General features: G+C 45.6%; 1 protein-coding gene across 1 annotated transcript in view; it reads left to right on the top strand.

Annotated features, from left to right (window-relative positions):
- Positions 1 to 981: 981 nt before the first annotated feature.
- RAD18 (RAD18 E3 ubiquitin protein ligase) overlaps positions 982 to 26,701 on the top strand; it is a gene marked incomplete at its 3' end in the record, with an annotated part of 168,761 nt that continues 143,041 nt past the window's right edge. Inside the window, exons 1-2 of the mRNA XM_089666961.1 lie at positions 982 to 1,339; positions 14,765 to 14,864. Of these exons, the coding sequence (XP_089523087.1) occupies positions 982 to 1,339; positions 14,765 to 14,864 (458 nt within the window). The remainder of the gene's footprint in view (positions 1,340 to 14,764; positions 14,865 to 26,701) is intronic.

Genomic DNA, 26,701 nt, shown 5'->3' with positions numbered 1-26,701 from the left:
TCTCGCCCCCCCTCTCTCTCTGCCCCCCCTCTCTCTCGCCCCCCCTCTCTCTTGCCCCCCTCTCTCTCTCTGCTTCCCTCTCCCTTCCCCTCTCTCTCCCTTTCCCTCCCTTTCCCTCTCTCCCCCTCTCCCTTTCCCTCTCTCCCCTCTCCCTTTCCCTCTCTCCCCTCTCCCTTTCCCTCTCTCCCCTCTCCCTTTCCCTCTCTCGCTCTCCCCCTCTCTCGCTCTCCCCTCTCTCGCTCTCCCCCTCTCTCGCTCTCCCCTCTCTCGCTCTCCCCCTCTCCCTTCCCCTCTCGCTCTCCCCCTCTCGCTCTCCCCCCTCTCGCTCTCCCCCCCGCTCTCCCCCCCGCTCTCCCCCCCCGCTCTCCCCCCCCCGCTCTCCCCCCCCGCTCTCCCCTCTCTCGCTCTCCCCTCTCTCGCTCTCCCCTCCCCCCTCCCCCCTCTCTCGCTCCCCCCTCCCCCCTCTCTCGCTCCCCCCTCTCTCGCTCTCCCCTCCCCCCTCTCTCGCTCCCCCCTCTCCCTCGCCCCCCCCCCTCTCCTCGCTCCCTCTCTCTCGCTCCCTCCCCCTCTCTCCCCCTCCTCCCTCTCCCCCTCTCTCCCCCTCCCCCCTCTCTCCTACTCTTTTTCTAATTTTTCTCGTTTTCTTTTTTCTTTCTCTCTTCCTCACCCTTCTCTCTCTCTTTCGCCTCTTTCTCCTCTTCTGTTTTCTCTTCCACCTTTTTTAGTTTTGGTTAGAGCAAGAAGACTTAAAAACCTCTTTCAGTATTTTATTGCTGTCTGTGTCCCCGCTGGGGTGATTCTCCCTCTCTATTGGTCATTGGTATTTCCATTGTCATCAAGAATGAAAGAGGGGAAATCCAAAATTTTAAAGCTGCAAGAGGTGAGGGAAAATCATTTATTGGGGCCAAATGTTTTCTTGAATTGCACGATTACCACTTCAGAATAGAAGATATACATATGTATGTTTACGATTAAGATTACATGTGTTCGTTTATAGAAGATGTAAACAAATCTGTTACTGCTTTCAGGAAGCATCTGTCCCGGCACACGGATTCCCCTTCGTCATCTTCGCAGAATCCTTTGAAAGACAAGTTCACTGCTGTCAGATCTCAGGGATGCGCCAGGAAGAAGGAGGGGAAATTGATGGAAAAGTTCCTAGTGAAGAGAGCAGAGACGTCCAGGAGAATGTTAGACACCTCAGTCGAGGAATCCTTCGACTCCAGCCTGTCCGCTGAACCCATCTCTGCTAAGAAAATCAAGCAGGAAGTGGAGGAGTCTGTAGATGAATTTTCTACAGTACAGGAACCGTCTACATCTGTCCTAAAAGTCTCTATAAAGGGTAAATGTCTTTGTAGACCTTGCTGTAACAAGAAAAGTGAGACTCCCATGACTGTATGGGCAGGGCCAAGATTTACAGCATGGAGATCTCACTAGTTGAGTTCCTGAAATATATCAAAAGTCAATGCGTGGTTGAGCCATGTGCCTATTTATTGCCAAATGTCCATATGTAGTGACCACTAAATCATTATACTGCTAAGGTGAAGGGAGTGTTAAGAAATGACGGAGAGAGAGAGATGAAAACTGTCACCAGAGAGGGAAAATCTGCAACAGGGACACAGTCCCCCCTTTACATCATTGTCCTCAGTCCCCCCTTTACATCATTGTCCTCAGTCCCCCCTTTACATCATTGTCCTCAGTCCCCCCTTTACATCATTGTCCTCAGTCCCCCTTTACATCATTGTCCTCAGTCCCCCCTTTACATCATTGTCCTCAGTCCCCCCTTTACATCATTGTCCTCAGTCCCCCCTTTACATCATTGTCCTCAGTCCCCCCTTTACATCATTGTCCTCAGTCCCCCCTTTACATCATTGTCCTCAGTCCCCCCCTTCACGCCACAGTTTCCCCCATTTACATCACAGCACCTCCCCTCTCCCCCTTTATTTCTCAGTCCCCCCATTTACTTCACAGCACCCAGGTTATCTCACAGCTCTCCCATTTACATCACACCCTACCCCTTTACATCCTTGTATTTCCCTTTATTTCACAGTCCCCCCATTTACTTCACAGCACCCAGGTCACCTCACAGCTCTCCCATTTACTTCACACCCTACCCCTTTACATCCTTGTATAACCCTTTACTTCACAGTGCCCCCATTTACATCATCCCCCACCCCTTCCTTCACAGTGACCTCCCTTTACATTACAGCCCTCCCTTTACATTACAGTTTCCTCCTTTACACTACAACAGCCTCATTTACATCTCAGTCCCCCCTTTACTTCACAGTACCCCCTTTACATTACAGCCTCCCCCCTTACATTGCATTCCCCTTTTTTTCACTGCAGTCCCCTCCTTTACAGTGCCCCCAGTTCTCCCTCTTTTCAATCATTCCCTCCTTTTCGTTACAGCACATTTCCCCCCCCCTTCACATTACAGCCCTCCCTTTATATCACAGACCCCCATTTACTTCACAGCCCCCTTTTACATCACAGTGCCTTCCCTTTACGGTACAGCCTTCCCTTTATGTCACAGATACTCATTTACTTAACAATGCCTCCGTTACATCACAGACTCCCCCTTCACATTGTATTCCCCTCTTTTTCTTTGCATTCCATTCCTTTACAGCAACCCCAGTGCTCCCACCTTTCATCATACCCCCCCCCCCCCGTTTTCATTACAGCATAGACCCCCCCCTCTTTAACATTACAGCCCTCCCTTTATATCACAGACCCCCATTTACTTCACAGCACCCCCTCTACAGTGCCTTCCTTTTACATTACAGCCTTCCCTTTAAATCACAGATCCTCATTTACTTAACAATGCCTCCTTTACATCACAGACTCCCCCTTCACATTGTATTCCCCTCTTTTTCTTTGCTTTCCATTCCTTTACATTACCACCCCCCTTTACATCACAGTGCTCCCCATAACTTAACCCCCTTTACAGCTCTCTCTTTACTTCATAACGCCAACCCCTTTACATCAGGCTCTACCTGTGGGGCTAGGAGTGCCCCACATCATAGCAGCCAGGCACCCCTTGTTAACTTGAAAAGTTGGGCAGCTCCTGCCCTCAGTCCAGACCTGTTGCACCTCCTGCCCTGCTGTAAAGATGACAGCAGGGGTAGTGCAGCAACAGCCGTGGCAGGGGGGAGGAGAAACCGTATAGACGGCTGGATAGTGTTGCCACGGCGGTCTGGACAGGACTGTCACCTGGTCCAGGTCCAGACAATAGTCTGCCCATCAGATGGGTATAAAAGACACAAATGAATGCAGCTTTGTGTGTATTAATACAACGTTGGTTTCCGTGTAGCTTCTTGCAGTCCTTGTCCGGCAGAACTTAGACTTAAAGGGGAAGATACAGTACAGGGAGCCAACCAGTTACACTGCAGAACTCATGTGCAAACAAGGACCATGCTGATAGGAGGAAAGCAAAATGACATAGAGATGAGCCAATCAGTCTGCTGCTTCCCATTTCACTGTCCAATCACAGGTTGGGGGAGGGACAAGACCTCTAAGTGTTACTTAACTGCAGCGAGAAAATCAGGTCTTCTGCTGTGCAGGGCTGTGCCGTATGGCAGAGCAGAACTGGACAGACAGAATTACAACTTCTACCACTTGAAGACACGCTAACGTACATACACATTCGGGTTTCAAGTAATATACTGGGATGATGCCTGCAGCGATTTTTGCAGCCAGCTTTTTTCTAAAAGCTATCCGAGCGGATAATTAACTACTGGATTGCTTTTACAGGCGGTAGGTTTGTTCGCCTCCCCTAGTCCCGCCCCGCTGCCCGCCAGTGCCTCTGTCCCACCGGAGATCCCGGAACTGAAGCCGATGCTTCTGCCGGCTTACCGAAGAGCCCATGGAGGACCGGAAGGTCTCCATTGACCTCTATTGATACAGGAAACTGGAAGAGACTAGTATAATTGCCACTCCGGATTCCACGGATGTAAACCGCACCATTTTTAAATCTTGAAAGCATTTGATCATACCGATCTTGGTGTGATTAGATGCTTTTAGAGCAGAGAAGTCTAGGGTCTATTAGACCCTAGATCTCTCCATAAAGAGTACCTGTCACTGCGGATTGTTGTCATAAGTGATGTTTTTAAAGCTTGTGTGCAAAGGCGAACGCACGTGTCGGTCCCACACACATGCGTAAACAGCGATCTCACCATGCGTGAGGTGTCTGGGTGAGCGCAATAATTCTAGCATCAGACCCCTTTTATACATCTAAACTGGTAACCTGGAAAGGCTTAAAATGCCTCTCCTATAGAGATTTTTAAATCCCATAGTTTGGCGCCATTCCACAAGCGTGCACAATTTTAAAGCGTAACATTCAATCTATTTACATGGCCTAACACCATATTTTATATCTTTCCAAAAAAAATGGGTGTTATATTTTTTGTGTGCATTAAAATTCATGAGCGGGTTCCCCCCCCCCAAAACAAACTGCGTTAGAAAATCCATTGTGAAAGTACCGTGTGACATAAAAAAATTGCAAAACCCACCTTTTTATTCTCTAGGGCCTCTGCTAAAAAATATATATATCATGTTTAGGGGTTCTAAGTAATTTTCTAGCAAAACATACAGATTTGTAAACAAAAATTGTCAGAAAAGGCCGGGTCTGCAAGTGGATAAAACATCTCTCATGTATGTATGTATTTCGCTGTTTGTTCTGGTTCAGTAGTTTTGACTTTGAACTGAAGGAAGCTGCGTTTTACGTTCCGAGGATTGTTGCCCATTACACATTAGTAGAAATATCTAATTCATCGTGCAATGCTGTGAACGTGTTTTATATCTCCATCACAGCCCTGAAATGTGTTCTTTTATGCGGATTTGCTGCGTTTGCAAAACTCCACCTAAATTTCATCCTTTTATAGATGTAAAATCAGAATTATTTGTACCAAGCCATTTTTCTTTTAAATCTATAACAGCAACTCGCTGATTTCTATTTTTAAATAATGACCTTTAAATAAAAATGTAGACTAATGCATATTGAACCGCTAGAAAATGTATAATAAAGTTTCAGCCTTTCATGGCAAAGTGCTGCGCTTTTTTATGATCAATTATTCATTTGCTGATCGGCACAGCTACTGCCGCCATTTGTTGTTCTGTTTTTTTCTTTTTCTTTTATTATTATTATAACGTCGAATCTTTTCATGCGGTGACTTTTTTTTTTTCTTTTTTGTGATTGGCACAAAGTTCCGCTTTATTTTCACAGTTTTAATATAGGGTAATCTTCATTCCCCTCCCAACGTATGACCCTGAAAGCCAATATCAACAAAAACAGAATGCCATCCAAGCTGATACGATAATCGTATCTTAATTATATCTCTGACTCATTTGAAAATAAGTGCGGACTGTAAACCTTTTTTGTGTGCCCTGAAACCCAACTCCTAACATTTTTTTTTTTTATTTAAATCTGACCTCCAGCCTTTCTTTCAGTCTTCTACAGGTGTACCAGCTCCTCTCCTGGACTGAAATGGCTTCCTCTGATGTCACTACACACTGTGAGCTTCTCACAATGTGCATTAGAAGCTGCAGCAAGTCAGATAGATCCCACCTCATTTCCTGGCTGGAGGACATCCAGCATCGTCTAGCGCAGAGGTTGGCTAAGATAAGTGTAGTATCTGTTCTTTTCAGTGTCCAGTAGGGGCGCTCCGCCATCATTCTTGCTTCTTGGCGAGGATGGCTGGCTGTATAGTATCCCTGCTAGCAGAGGTTGGCTAAGATAAGTGTAGTATCTGTTCTTTTCAGTGTCCAGTAGGGGCGCTCCGCCATCATTCTTGCTTCTTGGCGAGGATGGCTGGCTGTATAGTATCCCTGCTAGCAGAGGTTGGCTAAGATAAGTGTAGTATCTGTTCTTTTCAGTGTCCAGTAGGGGCGCTCCGCCATCATTCTTGCTTCTTGGCGAGGATGGCTGGCTGTATAGTATCCCTGCTAGCAGAGGTTGGCTAAGATAAGTGTAGTATCTGTTCTTTTCAGTGTCCAGTAGGGGCGCTCCGCCATCATTCTTGCTTCTTGGCGAGGATGGCTGGGTGTATAGTATCCCTGCTAGCAGAGGTTGGCGAAGATCAAATGTAGTATCTGTTCTTATCAGTGTCCAGTAGGGGCGCTCCGCCATCATTCTTGCTTCTTGGCGAGGATGGCTGGCTGTATAGTATCCCTGCTGGCAGAGGTTGGCTAAGATCAAGTGTAGTATCTGTTCTTTTCAGTGTCCAGTAGGGGCGCTCCGCCATCATTCTTGCTTCTTGGTGAGGATGGCTGGCTGTATAGTATCCCTGCTAGCAGAGGTTGGAGAAGATCAAGTGTAGTATCTGTTATCAGTGTCCAGTAGGGGCGCTCCGCCATCATTCTTGCCTCTTGGCGAAGATGGTTGGCTGTATAGTACCCCTGCTGGTATGATGGGGCTCTGAAGGCTAGTACCGGCTGGAAGAGAAACTGCGGGGCCCACAGGCTGTTTGGACCTGGGAATAATTTCCCCGGGAAAACTGGAGGGTCCCAGTTCCTCCTGATTTGAATGGATCTACCTTGTCTGGGCAGGGGCCGGGGAGGCAGAGAGTCCGTGGAGCAGTGTCCCCTGAGTGGACGCCTCAGGAATGCTCTTAGTAGCACATGAGGGTGGGATCCCAAGTGTGAAAAGTGCACATGGTCACTGTTCCACACACTTTATGTGCACTGCGCCTTTCAGGGCTAGGCCTTTTGGTTAAGTCCAGGGCACTTTTTTTTGTTATGGGCCCCAGGGCCTAGCCAGTCCACAATTGCACAGCCACTTATTTATTTATTTTTTCTCCCACTGTTTTGCCACCTATCACTTTTGTGATTCAATGTCTCTTCTGCAGTAAAACACACTTGCAAAGAAAACAAAGCAGAGGGCGCAATCTAAGTGTAGTAAGATTCTGATAAATACCATAAGACAATTGGCCACTCACATGAAGCAAAGAACTGTAGAGCAATGTAAAGTCCATAACTGGATGATCTCCACCCTGTCCAGCCTAGAAAGCCTGAAAGGGCAGAGCCGTGAGAGGACACGGCTGTGACAGGGAGACTTTGGGGAGCCTGGATAGTGAGAGAGCCAATAGGCACCACATCCCAATATGCATAACCATCTAAATTCAAAAACAAGCAGGATTTTTAAGGTGCCAAGACATCCAAACAAACTACATACATTATCTAAAATTTACTAAATGTTATTAGAGCAATAGGAAAGAATCATAAAATCAAAAGACATCTAGAACCAAGTAGCTGGGAATATACAACGTGATCCAAACTGGATTTCTTCAACTAGAAATAAATAAGTGCAGCGCTAATAATAATAAATATATAATTTACGGACATTTATATATATATATATATATATATATATATGTATATATGTATATGTATATGTCCGTAAATGTACAAGTATGCCAAATGAACCAATCAAAAAGTGACAGTCTGTGCAGGTCTAGGTGAGAAATGACAACAAAATCCAATATCGGTGCTCCAAAATAGTGTGGTAGAAATACGCACTCACCAGAGGCGTAAAGTGGAGCATACCACTGTGTGCCTGCCGGCAGCCAGAGAGCGCTGCACTTCCCCAGGCGGCTCCGGTACAGGCCGAGCTTGTTGGCGATGAGAGGCGGGGCCAGGCCTAGGTCTGTGTCGTTGTTAGCACTGACTGTCATCGCGACACCGCCAGCAGGCCTAGCCCACCTGATCCAGCCCACTACAGTATCCAGAGAAGGAAGTTCCTGATATACGGGCATCTACACCCACCCATCCCTTAGAGGGGACCTCTGGCTAACTGGATCCCTTATCTTCTGTGAGCTCCAGCAGCACCAACTTTGCCCAGAGTGAGGATTATCCTTGGCCAGGATCTTATCTGACTCCTAAAGGGGACCTCTACTGATTTATTTAATGTGTATATACTTTACGCATCTGGTGAGTGCGTATTTCTACTACCGCTATTGGATTTTGTTGTCATTTCTCACTTATACCTGCACAGACTGTCACTTTTTGATTGCTTCATTTGGCATACTTGTACATTTACAGACATTTAATTATATATATGTGCTTATTAATATTAGCGCTGCACTTATTTATTTATTTCTAGTTTTTGATGAGGTCTTTGTATTGGTTACCTTTAGTGCTTTAGCTGCTACCCTGGGAGTGCTCACTTTTTATTCTATTTTTACTGGATTTCTTCAACTGAACAGCCTCGGGTAATGACTTCTACATGTTTCGCCTTGAATGGCTTCGTCAGCTAGGGCTTTACTACCAGAGGCAGAACTACATTCAGAGAGAAACAGAGTCATGATATCATATATTTCTGTGCTCCTATATTGTGCTGCCTCTGGTAGTAAATACCCTCCTGACTAAGCCATTCAAGGGGAAACATGTAGAAGTCAGTACCCAAGGCTGTTCAGTTGAAGAAATCTACTTTGGATCATGTTGTATATTCCCAATTACTTCGATACGAATGTCTTTTGATTTTGATTCTCTTATATATTCTAATAATATTTAGAAAATTTTATGTAATTTACATAGTTTGTTTGGATGTCTGGGATTTTTTGGTTGTCTTGACCTGCCCTTTTCTAAACACTTTTTGTTTACAAGTAAAAATCTGTATTTTTTTGCTAGAAAATTACTTATAATCCTCAAACTTATATATTTTTTTTTTTCGCAGAGTCCCTAGAGTAGGGTTGTCAAACTGGCGACCCACCAGCTGTTGCAAAACTACAAATCCCATCATGCCTCTGCCTTTTGGAGTCATGCTTTTAACAGTCAATCTTGCAATGTCTCATGGGACTTGTAGTTTGGAAACAGCTGGAGGGCCGTCAGTTTGACACCCGTGCTCTAGGGCCTCTGCAAAAAAATATATATATTAAGTTTGAGGATTATAAGTAATTTTCTAGCAAAAAATACTGATTTTTATTTGTAGACAAAAAGTGTTAGAATAGGCAGGGTCAAGGCAACCAAAAAATCCAAGACATCCGAACAGACTATGTAAATTATCACACAGTATTTGAGAAGAAGTTTTTCAAATGCAAATTATTTTTTCTTTTTTGGAAAACATACACTTAAATTAATTTTATTGGCAAAAAAAAAAACTATAACCCAATTTTTGGTAAAATTTAAAAGCTGTTATACTTGAACCACATTATATATATTTTTTAGCAGAGGCCCTGGGAATAAAATGTGGGTCAATTTTTTTTTATGCTACATGATATTTGTGCATTGGTTTTTTAAAACGCAATTTAAAAAAAAAAAAAAAAAAAAAACACTTTAGTGAATTTATTTGCAAGAAAACACAATATAGTATAACCTAATTTTTGGTAAAACATAAAAGATGATGTTACGCTTAGTGACCACTTGACAACCCGGCTTTTTTGACACTTTATTTCTGCTCTCCCCGGACCCTGCATTCACTATATCTGGTCTCCCCGGACCCTGCATTGACTATATCCGGTCTCCCCGGACCCCGCATTCACTATATCCGCTCTCCCCGGACCCCGCATTCACTATATCCGCTCTCCCCGGACCCCGCATTCACTATATCCGCTCTCCCCGGACCCCGCATTTACTATATCCGCTCTCCCCGGACCCCGCATTCACTATATCCGCTCTCCCCGGACCCCGCATTCACTATATCCGCTCTCCCCGGACCCCGCATTCACTATATCCGCTCTCCCCGGACCCCACATTCACTATATCCGCTCTCCCCGGACCCCGCATTCACTATATCCGCTCTCCCCGGACCCCGCATTCACTATATCCGCTCTCCCCGGACCCCGCATTCACTATATCCGCTCTCCCCGGACCCTGCGTTCACTATATCCACTTTCCCTGGACCCTGTGTTCACTATATCCGCTCTCCCCGGACCCTGTGTTCACTATATCCGCTCTCCCCGGACCCTGTGTTCACTATATCCTCTCTCCCCGGACCCCGCATTCACTATATCCGGTCTCCCCGGACCCCGCATTCACTATATCTGGTCTCCCCGGACCCTGCATACACTATATCTGGTCTCCCCGGACCCCGCATTCACTATATCCGGTCTCCCCGGACCCCGCATTCACTATATCCGGTCTCCCCGGACCCCGCATTCACTATATCTGGTCTCCCCGGACCCCGCATACACTATATCTGCTCTCCCCGGACCCCGCATTCACTATATCCGCTCTCCCCGGACCCTGCATTCACTATATCCGCTCTCCCCGGACCCTGCATTCACTATATCCGCTCTCCCCGGACCCTGCATTCACTATATCCGCTCTCCCCGAACCCTGCATTCACTATATCCGCTCTCCCCGGACCCTGCATTCACTATATCCGCTCTCCCCGGACCCTGCATTCACTATATCCGCTCTCCCCGGACCCTGCATTCACTATATCCGCTCTCCCCGGACCCTGCATTCACTATATCCGCTCTCCCCGGACCCCGCATTCACTATATCTGCTCTCCCCGGACCCCGCATTCACTATATCTGCTCTTCCCCGGACCCTGCTATCACTATATCTGGTCTCCACGGATCCCGCATTCACTATATCCGCTCTCCCCGGACCCCACATTTACTATATCCGCTCTCCCCGGACCCTGCATTCACTATATCCGCTCTCCCCGGACCCTGCATTCACTATATCCGCTCTCCCCGGACCCAGCATTTACTATATCCGCTCTCCCCGGACCCTGCATTCACTATATCCGCTCTCCCCGGACCCTGCATTCACTATATCCGCTCTCCCCGGACCCCGCATTCACTATATCTGGTCTTTCCGGACCCTGCATTCACTATATCTGGTCTCTCCGGACCCTGCATTCACTATATCCGCTCTCCCCGGACCCTGCATTCACTATATCCGCTCTCCCCGGACCCCGCATTCACTATATCCGGTCTCCCCGGACCCCGCATTCACTATATCCGGTCTCCCCGGACCCCGCATTCACTATATCCGGTCTCCCCGGACCCTGCATTTACTATATCCGGTCTCCCCGGACCCTGCATTCACTATATCCGCTCTCCCCGGACCCTGCATTCACTATATCCGCTCTCCCCGGACCCGCATTCACTATATCCTCTCTCCCTGGACCCCGCATTCACTATCTGGTCTCCCACAGTACACAGAACATGGAAATGCAATTATTTTAGTAAATATAAACTGCTAAATCCCTTTTCTCATCAGCAGTATATAGCAGTCTTGTGACTTCTATCAGTGTTCAGCCCAGCACTAGCTAAAGGTTGTGGGAGGAGTTTTCTTTCTGCTGTAGTAGGATGGAAATCCCCTAACCTCTGTCTGGACAGTGCTGATTGGCCCTGTACAGATCACATACACTCTCCCAAGAAAAAAAAAAACCTCTCTAGCAATATACACCAAAATGAGCATGTGCGTGCCTACGGTTCTCTCTCGAGATAAGTGGTGGTCGCTTGATAAAGGTGTGGAACAGAGAAGACAGGATCAAACAGCCTTTGTTACACAATGCGGAGGGGTAACCCCTTAGGTCCCACAGTGAGTATAACCAGCATGCTTTCCTGCATCTACAGACTGATTGGACTGTTGTGGGTTTAGTAATGCGAATATCCAATCAAAACTATCTTACAGGGAAATACCATCACAGGAAATGCGTCTCACACACCAGAAGGGTTTGTCATTTATTTGACCCTTGGATCCCTGTGCGTGCTCAGGAAGGAAAAGCAATACACTTGTAAATGTGGATCAATAAATCGGAGTGGTAAATAATAGAGAATGCAGAGAACTGATGCATCATGTAAACAGGATGTGACAGACGGCTTCTGCTGCGAGCGCGGCACTCGGGCTGTAATTGAGGGGCTCTCACGCAACCGTTGGCTGTATCGCTGTCCTGATGTACAGATGTAGCCGGCAGCTGTGTGACACCAAGCAAACCAAATGCATTAAAGCGAGGCTCTGTACGGGAGGAAAGTCAGACTGAACCAGAGAGCGCAAAGAAGTGCGCAGGACCTGCAGCTGGAGTGACAACGTCACTAATCATTCAGCCGAGCTATAATAACGGGACGCTTTCATAAAGCTTCTGTTGTCAACGTTTCATTTGTTCACACAGGAGCCGATACCCATCCACGGTGAACGGCTGTTTGTTTTGGCATCCTTAGCCACTAGGTCAGGGGTCTCCAAACTTTCCAAATAAAGGGCCATTTTACTGTCCTTCAAATTTTAGGGGGGCAGGATGTGGCCACTGGTGTAGAAAATGCCCAGGCATCGGTGGGAGTAAACCATGCCGTAGGCGTGGTGGTTGGTGGGAGTAAAAAAAAAAAAAAAAATACATCATTGGTGTCAGTGGGAAAAATAGTGCCTCATTGTTTGTGTCAGTGGGAGGAATACGGCCCCATTGTTGGTGTCAGTGGGAGGAATATGGCCCCATTGTTGGTGTCAGTGGGAGGAATAGTGGCCCATTATTGGTGTCGGAGGAATAGTGCCTCATTGTTGGTGTCAGTGGGAGGAATAGTGCCTCATTGTTGGTGTCAGTGGGAGGAATACGGCCTCATTGTTGGTGTCAGTGGGAGGAATAGTGGCCCATTATTGGTGTCGGAGGAATAGTGCCTCATTGTTGGTGTCAGTGGGAGGAATAGTGCCTCATTGTTGGTGTCAGTGGGAGGAAAAGTGCCTCATTGTTAGTGTCAGCGGGAGGAATAGTGCCTCATTGTTGGTGTTAGTGGGAGGAATAGTGCCCCATCATTGGTGTCAGTGGGAGGAATAGTGCCCCATTGTTGGTGTCAGTGGGAGGAATAGTGCCCCATCATTGGTTTCAGTGGGAGGAATAGTGCCCCATTGTTGGTGTCAGCGGGAGGAATAGTGCCCCATTGTTGGTGTCAGTGGAAGGAATAGTGCCCCATCATTGGTGTCAGTGGGAGGAATAGTGCCCCATCATTGGTGTCAGTGGGAGGAATAGTGCCCCATTGTTGGTGTCAGCGGGAGGAATAGTGCCCCATTGTTGGTGTCAGCGGGAGGAATAGTGCCCCATTGTTGGTGTCAGCGGGAGGAATAGTGCCCCATTGTTGGTGTCAGCGGGAGGAATAGTGCCCCATTGTTGGTGTCAGCGGGAGGAATAGTGCCCCATTGTTGGTGTCAGCGGGAGGAATAGTACCCCATCGTTGGTGTCAGCGGGAGGAATAGTACCCCATCGTTGGTATCAGTGGGAGGAATAGTGCCCCATCATTGGTGTCAGTGGAAGGAATAGTGCCTCATCGTTGGTGTCAGTGGGAGGAATATTGCCCCATTGTTGGTGTCAGCAGGAGGAATATTGCCCCATTGTTGGTGTCAGCGGGAGGAATAGGGCCCCATCATTGGTTTCAGTGGGAGGAATAGTGCCCCATTGTTGGTGTCAGCGGGAGGAATAGTGCCCCATTGTTGGTGTCAGTGGAAGGAATAGTGCCCCATCATTGGTGTCAGTGGGAGGAATAGTGCCCCATCATTGGTGTCAGTGGGAGGAATAGTGCCCCATTGTTGGTGTCAGCGGGAGGAATAGTGCCCCATTGTTGGTGTCAGCGGGAGGAATAGTGCCCCATTGTTGGTGTCAGCGGGAGGAATAGTGCCCCATTGTTGGTGTCAGCGGGAGGCATAGTGCCCCATTGTTGGTGTCAGCGGGAGGAATAGTACCCCATCGTTGGTGTCAGCGGGAGGAATAGTACCCCATCGTTGGTATCAGTGGGAGGAATAGTGCCCCATCGTTGGTATCAGTGGGAGGAATAGTGCCCCATCATTGGTGTCAGTGGAAGGAATAGTGCCTCATCGTTGGTGTCAGTGGGAGGAATATTGCCCCATTGTTGGTGTCAGCAGGAGGAATATTGCCCCATTGTTGGTGTCAGCGGGAGGAATAGGGCCTCATTGTTGGTGTCAGTGGGAGGAATAGGGCCTCATTTTGGTGTCAGTGGGAGGAATAGGGCCTCATTGTTGGTGTCAGTGGGAGGAATAGGGCCTCATTGTTGGTGTCAGTGGGAGGAATAGTGTCCCATCATTGGTGTCAGTGGGAGGAATAGTGTCCCATCATTGGTGTCAGTGGAAGGAAATTTTATTACTGCTTTCAGTTGCTACATAAACCATGTTGTAATGTATTAAAAATGGCCTTTCTTGTTCAATCTGCAGCTGCTCTAATTTTCTGTAAAATTGTAAAATGCAATACAATATGGCAGCCATGAGGCCCTGTACCGAACCCCCCATCCAAAAAAAAAGTAATTGCTTGTGTCAGTTCACCGTTTTCCCCTGAAATCTGCAGTAACATACAAGTTAGATTTTAGGCATCCCCTGCAATATGAATTCCAGTTTTGGTGAGATTTTCTGAGGATTATTACTTCTACAGGAAACGTTCCCCATTGGAACACTGGGAGTGCACCAGGTAATTATAATGAACCAGACTCTCCCTTTCGGAATCAGTCTGCAGAGGACACGGGGAAACAATTCCTTCAGAACACACAAAACGTAGGAATTGACTGTTTCTCAGCAAAAGCAGAGAAAAAGAAAACTATCCCCTCTGGGTGATCAATGCACATTTCAGGGATTTTAACAGACTTTGTCGATTCTTATTTTTTTGTGTTTAAGGTGTTGATGTAATTTGTAAAGTTTTCAAACTTATTCCATTCATAACTTTCGGTAAAAATACCCGGCGATCCTGCCATACAAGTCTTTGTTCTTGCACTTCCTGTTATGTAATTCTTTATTTAGCAGGCAGTGTTTGATCGTGACACTGAACACCATGTGTTCTGTTTTGACTCCATGTGTCTGTTTTGACTCCATGTGTCTCTTGTTTTCCAGTGGAGTGTCCGGTGTGTGGTGTCGGCATTCCAGAGCAATATATTAACAAGCATTTGGACAGCTGCCTGACCAGAGATGAGAAGAGAGATGGTCTGCGCAGGTAAGGCATCAATTCATCAAATGTCTCTAAATTGAATCCATGTCTGATCGTGTTCAAAAGCTCCCCTAAATTTCTCTAATGTCCCATCCAGCCTTTCTTAAACTTTTTAACATGGAAGAACCCCTAAAATAACTTTCTGGTCTCAGGGAACCCCTTCCTAATAATTGCTATATCAACAACTAATGGTACTTTAGTGTGGTGGTCAGTGAGAAGAATGTCCCTTACATTGGTGGTCAGTGAGAAGAATGTCCCTTACATTGGTGATCAGTGGGAAGAATGTCCCTTACATTGGTGGTCAGTGAGAAGAATGTTCCTTACATTGGTGGTCAGTGAGAAGAATGTCCCTTACATTGGTGGTCAGTGAGAAGAATGCCCCTTACATTGGTGGTCAGTGGGAAGAATGTCCCTTACATTGGTGGTCAGTGAGAAGAATGCCCCTTACATTGGTGGTCAGTGAGAAGAATGTTCCTTACATTGGGGGTCAGTGGGAAGAATGTCCCTTACATTGGGGGTCAGTGAGAAGAATGTTCCTTACATTGGAGGTTAGTGAGAAGAATGTCCCTTACATTGGGGGTCAGTGGGAAGAATGTCCCTTACATTGGGGGTCAGTGGGAAGAATGTCCCTTACATTGGAGGTCAGTGGGAAGAATGTTCCTTACATTGGTGATCAGTGGGAAGAATGTCCCTTACATTGGTGGTCAGTGGGAAGAATGTTCCTTACATTGGTGATCAGTGGGAAGAATGTCCCTTACATTGGTGGTCAGTGGGAAGAATGTCCCTTACATTGGTGGTCAGTGGGAAGAATGTTCCTTACATTGGTGGCCAGTGGGAAGAATGTCCCTTACATTGGGGGTCAGTGGGAAGAATGTTCCTTACATTGGTAGTCAGTGGGAAGAATGTCCCTTACATTGGGGGTCAGTGGGAAGAATGCTCCTTACATTGGGGGTCAGTGGGAAGAATGCTCCTTACATTGGGGGTCAGTGGGAAGAATGTCCCTTACATTGGTGGTCAGTGGGAAGAATGTCCCTTACATTGGTGATTAGTGGGAAGAATGTCCCTTACATTGGTGGTCAGTGGGAAGAATGTCCCTTACATTGGTGATCAGTGGGAAGAATGTCCCTTACATTGGTGGTCAGTGGGAAGAATGTCCCTTACATTGGGGGTCAGTGGGAAGAATGGCCCTTACATTAGAGGTCAGTGGGAAGAATGTTCCTTACATTGGGGGATCAGTGGGAAGAATGTCCCTTACATTGGTGGTCAGTGGGAAGAATGTCCCTTACATTGGTGATCAGTGGGAAGAATGTCCCTTACATTGGGGGTCAGTGGGAAGAATGTTCCTTACATTGGGGGATCAGTGGGAAGAATGCTCCTTACATTGGTGGTCAGTGGGAAGAATGTCCCTTACATTGGTGGTCAGTGGGAAGAATGTCCCTTACATTGGTGATCAGTGGGAAGAATGTCCCTTACATTGGGGGTCAGAGGGAAGAATGTCCCTTACATTGGTGGTCAGTGGGAAGAATGTCCCTTACATTGGTGGTCAGTGGGAAGAATGTCCCTTACATTGGTGATCAGTGGGAAGAATGTCCCTTACATTGGTGATCAGTGGGAAGAATGTCCCTTACATTGGTGGTCAGTGGGAAGAATGTCCCTTACATTGGTGGTCAGTGGGGAAAAAAAAACTACTTGTCCAGGGACTAAATCGGTGTCCCAATCTACTTGTCCAGATAAAACAATAAACAAAATTTAACCAAAACCGTATTTAAATCCGAGGTGATTTTAGGACTGTTTTAAAAGCAAAAGGGGTTTTATAGCGACTTAAATGTGTAACATTTTTAACATTGTGCTGTTTATCTCCTCCTCCCCTCCCTGCCTGTCTCCAGCACCACAACCTGGGACTAGCAGAGAGAGAAGAGACCTGGCAGTGTAATGAGCACCGATTGGCTGCTCCTCAGGAAAGGGGAGTGTCAGGCTTATCCTTTATCACTTTCCCTGCCAGAGCCATTTTTGCGTTTTTTGCACAAGATTAAAAAAATCAAGGAGGGGAGTGGATGTGTCCGCTCTCCTCCCTCCTCCGTCCACTCTAGCTGATGAAGCGGAGCCCGGGAGATAGTGGGCAGGGGGAGGTTCATGCGGGGGGAGCTGAGGCTGGCACTGTGTGGAAGAAATCAGCAGCAGCGATGTTACCGATTGCTTCCCACCTGACAGGTGAGCCTGATGCTTGCCCGCTGAAGGGGGGAGGGGTGGGAGGGTTGTGTGGGTTGCACGCTGTCCATAGTGCATCCCTAAACCCTGTACACAGAGCACCCCTGAACACTGCACTGTCTATACGTAGCACGCCCCTAAACCCTGCACTCTGTACATAGCGCACCCCTGAACTCTGCATTCTGTATGTAACACACCCCTGAACTCTGCATTCAGCACGTAGCACACCCCTGAACTCTGCATTCTGTATGTAGTGCACCCCTGAACTCTGCATTCTGTATGTAGTGCACCCCTGAACTCTGCATTCTGTATGTAGTGCACCCCTGAACTCTGCATTCTGTATGTAGTGCACCCCTGAACTCTGCATTCTGTATGTAGTGCACCCCTGAACTCTGCATTCTGTATGTAGTGCACCCCTGAACTCTGCATTCTGTATTTAGTGCACCCCTGAAGTCTGCATTCTGTATGTAGCGCACCCCTGAACTCTGCATTCTGTATGTAGCACACCCCTGAACTCTGCATTCTGTATGTAGTGCACCCCTGAACTCTGCATTCTGTATTTAGTGCACCCCTGAAGTCTGCATTCTGTATGTAGCGCACCCCTGAACTCTGCATTCTGATTGTAGCGCACCCCTGAACTCTGCATTCTGTATGTAGCGCACCCCTGAACTCTGCATTCTGTATGTAGCGCACCCCTGAACTCTGCATTCTGTATGTAGTGCACCCCTGAACTCTGCATTCTGTATTTAGTGCACCCCTGAAGTCTGCATTCTGTATGTAGCACACCCCTGAACTCTGCATTCTGTATGTAGTGCACCCCTGAACTCTGCATTCTGTATTTAGTGCACCCCTGAAGTCTGCATTCTGTATGTAGCGCACCCCTGAACTCTGCATTCTGATTGTAGCGCACCCCTGAACTCTGCATTCTGTATGTAGCGCACCCCTGAACTCTGCATTCTGTATGTAGCGCACCCCTGAACTCTGCATTCTGTATGTAGCGCACCCCTGAACTCTGCATTCTGTATGTAGCGCACCCCTGAACTCTGCATTCTGTATGTAGCGCACCCCTGAACTCTGCATTCTGTATGTAGCGCACCCCTGAACTCTGCATTCTGTATGTAACGCACCCCTGAACTCTGCATTCTGTATGTAATGCACCCCTGAACTCTGCATTCTGTATGTAGCGCACCACTGAACTCTGCATTCTGTATTTAGTGCACCCCTGAACTCTGCATTCTGTATTTAGTGCACCCCTGAAGTCTGCATTCTGTATGTAGCGCACCCCTGAACTCTGCCTTCTGTATGTAGCGCACCCCTGAACTCTGCATTCTGTATGTAGCGCACCCCTGAACTCTGCATTCTGTATGTAGCGCACCCCTGAACTCTGCATTCTGTATGTAACGCACCCCTGAACTCTGCATTCTCTATGTAGTGCACCCCTGAACTCTGCATTCTGTATGTAGCGCACCCCTGAACTCTGCATTCTGTATGTAGCGCACCCCTGAACTCTGCATTCTGTATGTAGCGCACCACTGAACTCTGCATTCTGTATTTAGTGCACCCCTGAACTCTGCATTCTGTATGTAGCGCACCCCTGAACTCTGCCTTCTGTATGTAGCGCACCCCTGAACTCTGCCTTCTGTATGTAGCGCACCCCTGAACTCTGCATTCTGTATGTAGCGCACCCCTGAACTCTGCATTCTGTATGTAGCGCACCCCTGAACTCTGCATTCTGTATGTAGCGCACCCCTGAACTCTGCATTCTGTATGTAGCGCACCCCTGAACTCTGCATTCTGTATGTAATGCACCCCTGAACTCTGCATTCTGTATGTAGCGCACCCCTGAACTCTGCATTCTGTATGTAGCGCACCCCTGAACTCTGCATTCTGTATGTAGTGCACCCCTGAACTCTGCATTCTGTATGTAGCGCACCCCTGAAATCTGCATTCAGCACGTAGCACACCCCTAAACTCTGCATTCTGTATGTAGTGCACCCCTGAAATCTGCATTCCGTATGTAGTGCACCCCTTAACTCTGCATTCTGTATGTAGTGCACCCCTGAATTGAATATAAAATATCGCTCATGATCAGAAGCATAGAATGACCCGGAAGACACTAGTCCGTAGCTATGCTTACCTTTGTCATTCGAGAATTTTCATTTACGTTCTTATTCTCCGTTACATCATGATACACACGTTTGTTGAAAATTGGACGATTGTTTGTTCGATTTTCCCATGTGTACTAGACTTTAGTCACCAGTCAGTCATATTCCTGAAGTTATCACTAGAACCCTGGTCTGTCTTGTCACAGGTTTAATGGACATCTGTACCTAGAACTATACCAGCCTCCTGATTGGCAACAAAGTTAGCAGCAGCACACTTTGCTGTCTCCTAGATTGTAAGCTCCAAGGATCAGGGCCCTCCTATCCCACTTGTATTGAACTGTATTGTTGCTGTATTGTCTCCCTTTATATTGTAAAGCGCTGAGCAAACTGTTGGCGCCATAAATCCTGTATAATAATAATAATATAAATCCTGTATAATAATAATTGTGCAAAGCAGACTAATCGCACAATGCATAGCAGTAAGTCTTGGCTCTGATTGCTTTCCTGTAAAAATGTAATTTGTATAAAAATATGCAACTCCTAGGCCTCTTTAGGGCTCCTGTACACTGCAGCTGGTAAACGCACGTTTAGGAGCTTTTCTGCGTTTTTTTTCAGCAGCCCCTCAACTCTCCCTAATGTTTTCCTATGTCTCCATGTACACATCATTGTTAACAGGCATTTGAGCTTACAGTTGTTTTTGTGAACGCAGAAAACTTGCATTCAGCAATCTATTTTATCAGCGTTTCAAACGCAAAACGCTTGTAAACACGGAAAATCGCGTTTATAAGCGTTTGCGTTTGAAATTTTTTTTAACTCTTCCAGTTCCTGATGCTGTCCAGAGCCTTTTTTTATCATGAAAAATGCATGCAAAGCGTTTTCAAGGTACTCAGATGGACAAAACACTGAACACAGGATGATCCTACCAAGCTTGTCACCCATTGTAATGACCAGTTCACACCTCAGACCTCTCCCACCCTTGGAAACAAAAGAAATGTTAATGACCATTCACACCTCAAATTCCTCATGAGGACCCCCTGCCAGGTGACCTTAATGACTCCCTCCACCAGACACCTTTCCCACTCTTGGAAACAAAAGAAATGAGCAACTCACACCTATGCTAATCTCAACACATACTGCTGTCTCTGCTTCTACTCTCTGTACTTCACTGAAACAGTCTGAAATTGTTAATAATTTACCACTTTTCAGAGCATTCTGGGCATTTGGGAGGTTCTCCTGTGCTTACCTTTAAAAACCGCTTCTAAACACAAATGCGCATAATCGCGTTATGAAAACGCGGCTAAACAGACGTTTTTTACCCAATGTTTTCCAGCAGTCAGTTTCCATCGTTCAGAAGTGTCCCGTGTACATGGGGACTTACTGTAAGGGACCGCCCGACGGTACCACTAGCACTCCACTGATCGGTCGTTCCCAGCGTACGGAGTCTAAGCCCCAGAGTACTTGTTCACCAGAGCCCTTGATGGTGGGGATGGACTTGGAGTACCCCGGGACCAGGTCGTGACTACTGAGGACACCCGTCAGTGGTAGGGGTATTCGCCAGGGGCTCCCACGGGAGAGAGCCAGGTATGAGGAGGTCTGGAGACCCAGTTGAGAGGAAGGGATGGATGGATGGCTGAGCAAGTGCAAGGTCATACAAGCCGGGTCGGTAACTATGGGGACGGTGCGGTACAGAGCAGCGGGCAAAGAATAGTCGGGTCACACGCCAGGTCAGCAACAGCAGGTCAGATCCAATAGGGGGCATTCAGGAGAGAGGTCAGGCAAGCAAGGGTCTAAAACAGGAGAAAGCAGCAAGGTCAGGGCACAATCCGGGTCAGTAACATACTTTAAACAGGTTAACAGGTACACAGGATTCAAGAGACCAGAAGGCACTGAATGACAGCTCAGGGTCGTTTAAATATCCCGCCCTGCGCTGTCATTGGTGCCAGGCGCGCGCACGCGTGGCTCCTACTGCGCATGCGCGAACTTGATTGCCGCGGTCGGCCAGGTCCTGGTGCCCGCGTCCCTGCACAGGGCGGTGCACTGCGCCTGCGCCGAGCCCATCGCCGTGGCGATCCCCGACACTTACACTTGTGGTTGGCGGAGGAAACAGTGAAAACATGCAGTTAAAGCGTCAGTGCCTTAGGACATGCAGCATGATGTTAAAATCCTATATGAACATAATACATATATGTGCGTGATGATACTGACAAAATGGAAAACAGATGTGCAACCCCTACACACAGTGCATATATATAAATATAAAGTCCAGTGATTAAGTCCAAAGGGCTTAACATTGATTTTGATTTAAATTGCTTCACTAGCAATTATTAATTTTATTTTTCTTTTGTGTTGTATCTTGAGTTACTTATGTGGTTTTTCTGGTTATTTGCATTCTTATTCATTCATTTACATTTATATGTAACCATATGAAGGGTGAACAGCGTATGTCTAGAGGTGGTATTTTTATTTTTATTTTTTTATATATATTTTTTATGTTTTTTCCAAGATTTTTGGCAATATTTATCTCCTCAAATAGAGAGCGGCGGTTTTCTGTGATCTACCTGTTTTATATATATATTTTTTTTATATATATACATTTTTTATATACATTTCATTATTATTTTCATCATTATTTTTTAGATTTGCATTTGCATTTTATTTACCTCCTTAATAAAGTTCATTTCAGGAGGCTTTTTGTTTATAGATTCATCACATTTTTCATATATGTGGTTTTTATATTTGCTGGGGGATTTAGTACATCATAATTACTTACCATTATATTCCACATCGGTTCTGGCACGATTTTTTGTGCTAGAGCTGAAGCCTGTGGTGTATGTACATTTCTATATACACCTATTCAGGCTATGTGTAAGTAGAAGATCGACGGGCTACAAGAACATGGCCGCCGTGACCACTCCCAGCGGGTCACGATTGGAGGAAAGGCTGGCCTATTTAAGTGAGTGCTATAGACCAATCACGTCAGTCCTGAGGAAGTCACGGGGTCACGTGACGCAACGCGTCGACGGCAATACGTGGTGACGCACTTCCGGCGCGGCGCCATCTTGGTACACCCTCAGCCACACGCATACACCCATGCTATGGGAAACAGCTTGTATGTCATCTGGCAAATGTGAGTGTATTATACATTTATTTTCCGGCATTTATTAAACGGTTTTACACTATGGAGGATGTCTTTTGCTTCCTTTATCCCATGGGGGCTTGAGCTGGGGTCCATCCTGCTCAGCTCACCTCGGAGGATACCACAGGAGAGGTGGAAGCTGTATACTGGGGATATACTAACCATCCACTCAAGAGGAAGCATACCTTGACTCAGTGGGGATCTGATAAAGCTCTGTGGCCCTGCAGGGTCGCAGGGAGGAGGTGAGAGGCCACTTCAGCTGATTTCGGATTGCACGTGGTGGTGTGCGGGCCCACATACAGTCCAAGGACTCTGTTTGAGTGCAAATATTGATACAGGATCACTGGACTTTATATTTATATATATGCACTAAAAAGTAGTAAAGAGCGCCTTAGTCAGAAAAAACCCCACAAGCTGCTATGCACAAAATAGGTACCAAAGACCTATAGTAATAGACAATAAATAAAAAGGAAGTGCAGCGCTAGTGAGCAATAGTGAATACAAGTATACATAAAAATAGTGATAAGTCACTGGTGTGATAAATGGATAGTCCCGTGAATACACATAAATAATAGAGGTGACTCTGTTATTCGTGAGGAGGTGGTGTTAAAATGCGCACTCACCGGACGCGCATTTTAAATGCGCATTGGGTATAAGATCCTGCTGTCAGGTGGTGAGCGGTTCCTCCTTTATCGGGTCCTAAATGGGTTATTCTACTCCACTGGGGGTCCCTGTAGAAACCGTCCTTGCTGGTGATCTGGATAATGGATGGCAATCCTTTCTTGGATTGGGTCTGCGGTGAGCCTGCGGACTAAAGCACTCCCCCAGGGGGCAGCAAGAACACTCCCATAGTGTAGTAGGTTTTAACCTCAAATTTATTAAAAGTTGATGATACAAAAAAACGTTGCAGACAGTAGTCTGTGAGTAACTGACCAGCTGGTAAATAAGAGTATCCGCCGGAGCTCCACGTTGCTCCGGCGGGTGTGACGTCACGGCGTGGTGTGGCTCCTCCTGACGCGTATCGTGCTCAAGCACGTCTTCAGAGGGGGGTCGCCAATCACGTCGTGTCGTCCGCCGTTTGTTTAAATACACGAATAAACCGCACATGTGCAGGAGACTGCGGCCATTTTGGGATAGCGCAGAATGAACTGCGCATGCGCGAAGATGACGGGCGCCATTTTTCCATAGTCCCACGGTATAAGGCAGATTGAATGCCTGTGTGTCCCCAATCAAGGAATATATCGACATCCTTCTGTGGGGGTAAGTGTACATAAATATCTTGAAAAATAATATCCATGTCAGTTAATTCATGGGTTCAAGAAAGGAGGGGAGAGGGAAGAACGGGTCCCATCATCAGCCTCTATTGGCGGTTGTCAGAATAATTCTGTCCAGTTAGAAAAAACAGAGATCACTTGATACCAATAATATATACATAAGTTATACCATTATCACAAGGGGAATGTATCAGCATTCCCCTCACAGTGTACATTAGATACAAATACCGATCTAAATGCGGTCTAAAAAAATTAAAATAAAAAATATAAAAAATATGAAAAAAATTGAAAATAGTCTCTGTTTACAAACGATATATACATATTCTATTTTTTATTAGAAAATTTTTTTTGTATATATCCCATTCCCATGAATTTGAGGTCAGTGCACGTGTGCAGATATTCCAAATAACATAATAAAATGTATATAATCAAATAAAGCTAAAAATTAAATTAAAATTAAAATCAATCCTATCTGTGCATATCTCTCGTGGTACGAGATGATAAACTCCTTCCATATAGTCCAGGAGACAGAACGTATAAAATATCCATATATACCGAATATGCTAATCTAAAAATTATAAAAGAATTCATCATGATGATATCAGATGGGTGGTACTCAATTATTTTCAATGAAACAATTGATATCGACCTCAATATTGAGGCCATTAGGTTTTAAAGAGCGAAGCTCATAGATCCATTTCATTTCTAATTGAGAGACTGCACGTCTCTTGTGTATTCCTCTCCAGTGGGTTTTAATTGTATCAATACCCGTAAATTTAAGAGAGGTGGGGTCCATATTGTGAAATCTCTTATAGTGATAGGAAACTGAGTGCTCTTTGTATCCCCGTTTGATGTTATTGACATGTTCTCTCAATCTATCTCTGAGCCGCCTGGTGGTGCGACCGATGTACTGAAGCTTGCATGGACATTCTAACAAATAGACCACATATTTGTTGTTACATGTAATGAATTTATCTATATTGTATCTTCTCCCAGTTACTTGTGAAGTAAACGTATTTTGTCTATGTTTCCTGGTGTTATTACATTTGCAGATTATACACTTATTACACGGATGGTATCCCTTAAGATCATTAAACAGAGAGATTTCCTTAGGTGGATCAATAACATTAGGTGCTAAATAATGTCTTAGATTGGTGGCTTTACGAAATACTATTTCTGGTTTTTCTGGTAGAATTTTGGATAACACTGGGTCTGCCAGTAAGACCTTCCAGTTTTTCTTAATAATATGGTTAATAGCCCCGTATTGTTTGGAGTAGTTGGTAATAAAAGGGCATATTTGACCTTTAATGGCCTTCCCCTTTTTTATTAGAAGATCTTCTCTATGGAGATGGGCCACAGTGTTAATAGTGCTCTCCAGACTCTTAGTCTCATACCCTTTTTCTATGAACCTATTTTTTATGATTACAGATTGGTCATAAAAGGTTTCTAGATCTGTACAGTTTCTTCGTAATCGAATGAACTGTCCCTTTGGGATATTAGATAACCATCTAGGGTGGTGGCAGCTTCCTTTCGGTATGTATCCATTACGATCAGTTTTTTTGAAAAAAGTTTTTGTTACAAGACTTCCATTATAATTGATTAATGTGAGATCCAAAAAGCTAATCTCCTTAGAGCTGTAATTGTAGGACAGTTCTATATTCTTGTCATTGAAATTAAGGGTAGTGAAAAAGTTAATTAGTGTCTCTTCTTCACCATTCCAGAGCAGAAACACATCATCGATGTATCGTCTGTAGAACATAAGTTCAGGCCATTCTCGTGAGTAGATTACCATCTCCTCCCAGAGTGCCATGAACAAATTCGCAAGACTGGGGGCAAATTTTGCCCCCATTGCTACACCCTTTATCTGCAAGTAAAATTTGTGATCAAACCAGAAATAATTGTTATTAATTGCAAAGTTAAGCAAAGATAGAATAAAATCTGTATGTAAGGGCGATACAGTGCTATAGGTGCGTAAATAATAATCTGCGGCTTCAAGTCCATCCTTATGAGCTATATTGCTGTACAAGGAGGACACATCCGCCGTCACTAACAAAGTTTGGGCGGTGAGGGACAGCGTTTTTATATCATTTAACATTTGTTTGGTATCCCGTAAATATGCTGGAGTTTGGGACACCAAAGGCTGTAAGAAAAAATCTATGTATTGCCCTATCTTTGAGCCCAACGAGCCTATACCGCTCACAATGGGTCTCCCCGGAGGGTTAGTAGAGCTCTTATGGATTTTTGGGAGAATATAAAGTACTGGTAACTTTGGGACCGTGGGGCATAAAAAATCTTTTTCTTTTTTGTTAATAATCCCTTTATTAAAACCATCCATAATAATATTCTTTAGCACACGTTTGTAAGGGAGAACAGGGTTCTTGGGTAAGACTGCATAAGTTGTCTTATCCCCTAGGATATTGTATACCTCTTTGATGTAATCGCTTTTATCAAGAATAACCACTCCCCCTCCCTTGTCTGCAGGCCTGATCACTAGGTCCTTATGATCAAGGAGAGATTTAATAGCCATTGTCGTCTGTGTTCTTAATGTGGGTTTAGCTACTAGTTTATCTAGATCTTTCAAGGCTAAGTCTCTAAATAGTTGTACAGAGGACTGTGTTTGGGGTGGAGGGTTATAGGTGGATGCATTCCGCAAATTGGTATATGCCATCCCATTTACATTAGTCTTGATGGGGTTAGAGGTAAAATATCTTTTTAAGGATAGCTGCCTCGAAAATTTGTGTATGTCTATGTAAGTTTGGAATTTGTCCAGTTTCTTTTCCGGTGCATATTTTAGCCCTTTATTCAATAATTCTAATTCTTGTTTAGAGAGGGTAGTTTTACTAAGATTAAAAATCCCATCTCTTGTTACATTTTTCTCTTTTTCCCGGTATCTGTTGATCTTTCTTCCTCCCCTCTTTCCCCTGTGGAATTGCTTCTTTTTCTGGTGTTCTTTCCCCCTAAAAAACGAACCTGGGAGTCTTTATCAGGCTATTGATTATATGTTGAAGTGGGGGGGGGGGGGATTAGGATTATGATTGTAAGGTTTCTTAGCACCTGATTGGTTGTTCCGATATTGTTGATTATATGGTTTAGAACCATTATAGGATCTATTCGGTGAGT

Source organism: Staurois parvus, unplaced genomic scaffold, assembly GCF_062004578.1.
Source record: "Staurois parvus isolate SC_StPar_1 unplaced genomic scaffold, SC_StPar_1.0 ptg002940l, whole genome shotgun sequence".
NCBI lineage: Eukaryota > Metazoa > Chordata > Amphibia > Anura > Ranidae > Staurois > Staurois parvus.
Note: the sequence above shows the minus strand (reverse complement) of the source record. Positions and strands in the feature narration are given on the sequence as shown.